This window comes from Salvia splendens, chromosome 3 (genome assembly GCF_004379255.2).
Source record: "Salvia splendens isolate huo1 chromosome 3, SspV2, whole genome shotgun sequence".
Lineage (NCBI taxonomy): Eukaryota > Viridiplantae > Streptophyta > Magnoliopsida > Lamiales > Lamiaceae > Salvia > Salvia splendens.
The window spans coordinates 4,830,270-4,835,170 of NC_056034.1; the positions used below are offsets into that span (position 1 = coordinate 4,830,270).

The 4,901-nt window shown below is 40.6% G+C and overlaps 1 protein-coding gene across 1 annotated transcript; it reads right to left on the reverse strand.

Moving 5' to 3' along the window:
• Positions 1 to 2,565, reverse strand: LOC121797293 (IRK-interacting protein-like). Its single transcript, XM_042196049.1, has 2 exons — positions 2,063 to 2,565; positions 1 to 1,562 (listed from the first exon to the last, which is right to left on the reverse strand). Exons 1-2 carry the CDS (start codon positions 2,249 to 2,251, stop codon positions 189 to 191), a joined length of 1,563 nt encoding a protein of 520 aa, XP_042051983.1. The 5' UTR covers positions 2,252 to 2,565; the 3' UTR covers positions 1 to 188.
• Between the last annotated feature and the right edge of the window lie 2,336 nt (positions 2,566 to 4,901).

A 4,901-nucleotide genomic window follows, 5' to 3' on the forward strand; every position in this document is an offset into this window, starting at 1 on the left:
TTTCCGAGTTAACTTCTGGTAGAATCATTTCCATTTTACCTTGGTGTTTGAGAAAAACACGCATACACAATGAATTTGGTGCTAACATTGCACCTTATATATCCAATCAATACAACAAAAGGGTTAAAAAAATAGAATGGAAAATGAGTAGTAGCTAAGACACAGATTCATATAAAAATGACAAGAGATTAGGACACAGAATTATATCTGCAGAGAACCTTGCACCTAAGCACTTGATCAAGCACATAAAATCCAGGCATCACCATGATTTTGACTCTACTACTCCCACTCCCACCTTGTGATGATCTCTGCCTATCTCCAAATATATCCTCCATATATGCTCCATCAAACCCCATATTCTCCTCCACTCTCAGAATCCTCAAAGGCTGCTCAAACGAAAGCGCCACCAAATGCAGCAACCATATACATTTCGCAGCAACAAAGAACCCCTGCAGGAGCTGCTCTGGCCACGGCCTCGTGCACCCCAGCGTCCCAACAATGCCACTCATCTTATGATCACAGAACCTGCTCAACTCCTCACTATAATATTTGGTCCCCTTCCTCAGCACCTCATTCCAGTCCAGGTCTCTCAACGCAACGAACGACTGGAACTGCACCTGCCGGTGCTGCTGAGGGTCCAAGTGCTCCGTTGCCCCGTTCCTCCTGAAAACACAGTTCTCAAAGTCCTGGTACAGACACTGGTTTATGATGGCCTCCAAATGGTACACCACTGCCTTGGAGTGCTTGGAGGCGAGCGACAGCTTGTACGGCTGGAGCAGCGCGTTCAAGCCAACGATCAGAGCCTCATCACTCTCCGCAACCTGCCACAACAGAGCCTTGCAGAACTGCCTCACTGATGACCTCGCTTCAGACACCATCTGCAAGAATCCCTCCACCATTGCTTCCTCACTCACATTTTCATACATGGATAATCTCTTAGTTTGTCTCAGAGCTTTCCTCAGCTCTTCACAGTACCCCTCCAAATGCTCCAGCTTGCCCTTGAGCTCGCCCAACGATGACCTCATCTCCGCGGCCTGACACAGCGCTGCATCCCGGCTCTCATTCGCCTCCACCAGCTCCCTCCTCAGCCTCTCCCCCCCAACTCCATCGCTCTTCTTCTTCAGCCTCAGCCACGAGGGCAGGGCCAGCCCTCTGGTCCGTGGCTGTGAGCGGAGGGAGGAGTGTGAGTCGGTCAAGGGGACGATGATGTTCGACTTCCCCCCTCTTCGGGCTAGGCCTTGCTCGGGCTCGCTGCTTATAACTGCAGGTTTGCATTTGTTGCAAGAGGAGGAGATCGATGCGATGTCGCCCATGCTGTTTCTCCTTGACTTGGAGTGATGGTGTGGGGATGATCTAACTAGATTGGTTGATGACAAGTGATGGTGATCGGCTGGACAGACATGTATGTTTGTGAGGCCTTTTCTTGAAGATTCATTCGCGCTTGTGTAGTCGGATATGAACGATTCCTCTGCGTTTCCAACTCCGTCGCACCAACTCCCGGCGTAGCTTCGACTGTCCATCATGATTTGCTGGTATCCTGGTAATGGATCATCATCATAACTCTGTCCACATTTTCACCACAGAGTCAATGCTAATGTTTCTAAATCAGTATTTGCATAACTTGCTTCATTTTTAACCATATAACTCAGTTTGGTAGCCATATTTCCCTAAATCTATTATACCAAACATAAATGAAGTTATCTGTTCTAAACACCAATCAATGTTAGCTTAATCATCCAAAACTATTCGGGGTACTTATTTAACATAATTTTTAACTAATCCTAAAATTCTTTGTAAATACTCTAGGTTGAAATAACTACATTGATTCACATCTAATGTAAGAGTAGGATTGGAGAGGTTCTAATGACTAATTTTTATCGAAGAAACCATCTTATTCAAACTAGAAGGAGAAGGATAATTTGGTAACATTAAACTTGTGATATAATACTTGGTGATAAACAGAACATCCAAGCTTAGAACAACCACAATAATATCAAATATACTAATCCCCAAGATGAGATAAATAAAACATTAATGTGAAGGAAAAGAAAAAAATACATACAGGTGTGAAAACAGGGTAATCTTGAGCAGATAAATGTGAAGCATGACGCGAAATGGGGGAAGCAGATGGAATAGCAGCGGCGGGACTGTGCTGCTGCATTAGAGCAGCATGAAGAGCCCTCAACTCCGCCGCTTTCGCCATCGCCGCTTTAATACCACTGCCGCTCTCTTCTCTATACACATCCGCCATTAATAACACTCTATCTATCGCCTCATTATTTGGATTTTATTCACAGGCAACAGGCCAAAACCGAATGAATGAAATCCAACGGCTGGATTTCGTTTGTACACACTCGTGAATGAATCATATCATTTCGTTTGAGGTATGTCGACGATTTTATCTGTCTGCTCTGAAGCAATAGAGAGAAAAGAAAAGAAAAGAAAACTGAGTGCATGTGAACCCCAATATGCAAGAAGAGGAATATTGCTTTTCACCATTTTATCATACATTTGTGATTTGTTCTTCCTTTGTTTCTTTATCCTTTTCTCTTTTAATTCCAACAAAAATCTATTTTTATCTTTTTTTGTGCAGTGGCTAAATCTGTTGTAACATGAAAATCACACAATACTCAGATTTGGTTTCTTTATCACTTTCTTTTATAATCTAAATATATCCATTCCTTCTTCAAGTAACTGTTTAAAGATGTGGCGTGTTGGTGCACTCTATATTAACTTCTGATAATAATTTATCACCATTATCAAAATAGGTGATCTATTGACTCTCTATTATCGGTATAGTGTTATCTATTCAGTGTTTATTATAGTCCTATAAAAAATTATTTAACCGGGATAAGTTTATTTCATTATTTATTACTAGAGCGGTTGTTGTGATTAGTCCCAGTTTATTAACTTATTCAGATCTATACTGACAATGTGACGGAGGCATAACATGACTAGTCTCTAATTTGATGATTAATTCAGGACATGATTAAAATCACAAATGGAATGGACTCTTCTTTTCTTACTATAAAGTGATTATGAAATCATATTGTCGATTGGGATTATCATAATTGTTTCCTAAAAATAAGCCTTTTTACTTTCTACGATTAATCATGTTTCACACTATGGATTCACTAACCAAAATTTTTTTTCTGTCATTATATAATGTCTTACGATGATATTACAATGATGTATGAATTTGAATTTGGTGAATGCTAACAATCTATCGGAATTGCAAAAAAAAAAGAAGATAAAATAATTATATTTTGATAAATAGAAAATTTATGAATTAAACCTATGATCTAAGTATGCTGCATATAAATTTCAAGTTTGACTTATCTTTCCCTATGATATTGCACCGAGGCAGAAATTTACCCATCGCACAGTGACTACAGTTTTATATACTCCATGAAAAAAAGTCTGGTTTTGGAGGGCAACTTACGATCTTAGAGCATCCACAATGGGGCGGACGACAACGCACCGTGTGGCGCGGACGACGGACGATGCGTCGTCCGCGCCCTAAGCTTAGTCCGCGGACGAAGCGCAGACGATGGCTCAGACGATGCAACGCGTTTTGTTTTTTTTTTAATTCGAAAATTTTGTTTATATAAATACCTCATCCTCAGATTTCATTTGTAACTTTTCGATTCACTTTTCAACTCTCAAATTACGCTATAAAATGGATTCCGGTGGATACTCAAGTCCTGGTAGCCCGATATTTGGAGATGGCGCACGATGGCCGGGTACACAACCTGGTGAATATTGGTCGTTCGACGACAACACGCAGTACGACCCCGACTTCAGTACGGATTCATACGGTCTCTCTGACATGGAGCCGTCTTCAACTCGCCCTGCCGCCCCTTCCCGTCGCGCCGCCGCCCCCTCGGCCGACAATTGCCTACTCGGATTTGGCAACGGCCTCGATGGCGCGGACGTTGTTGGATACGCACAACGCCCTTATGAAGTGTACGGATCCGACCAGAGCCGAATACCTCCAGGGGTTTATCGATGAGTTGCGCCGGAAGTTGGGGCTTTTGTAGAATAGTCAATTTTTTTTATTTATAACCATTGTAACTTTTTTTAATCAATGTATTATTTGCCGTTTCTATTTAATCGTTGTGTTTTTTAATTAGTTTGCATTTATATATTTGAAAACATTTAAATTAATTAATAAAACAATAGTAAAACCTATAGGGCGCCCCACTGCATGTGGAAGGGCAGGAGGATAAAATGCTGACGTGTCGGTGCATAGGACGGGCTTTAGGGTGCCCCTTGGGGCGCCCCACTATGGATGCCCTTACTCCATATGCTAAAAAATAAAAAATTACTCTATATGCAAAGTTAGGTAAAAAGAGGTGAGGGTGGAGGGGACAGAAAAGTCCAATTGCTTTCGTAATTTCATTTTCCTTCCTGCGCTTCACAACATGGAATTTTTGTTCTCTTTAACTATGGACCCAACCATGGATTCCAATAATTTCTGTATTGATCTGTTGGAAGTATCCGATCCAATAAAATCCCAACTAGTTTTTTATAATTCATCCATCCCTAATAAAAATATAAGTAGAATGAGTTAATAGAATGTGAGGCCTACTTATATTTATGATAAAAAAAATGGAAGTGGACAATAAATGGAGAATGGACGAACATATTAAAAGTGGACTGAGAGACGGAGAGAGTAATATTTTATGCAACTATAGGTCTATAGCTAAGAAATGAAGCAATCACGATAATGTTGTAACGAAGAAATAATTCCTTTTAACCTTTATTTGATGCGCTCAGACGCAGGACTTTTTTCGTGGCATAATACGGACGAGTATCATTTTGAGGTAACATATTTCAACATATGTAAACTTTAAAATTAGATGATATAGTATTCATTTGCTAATAAATAGGAGTAAAAT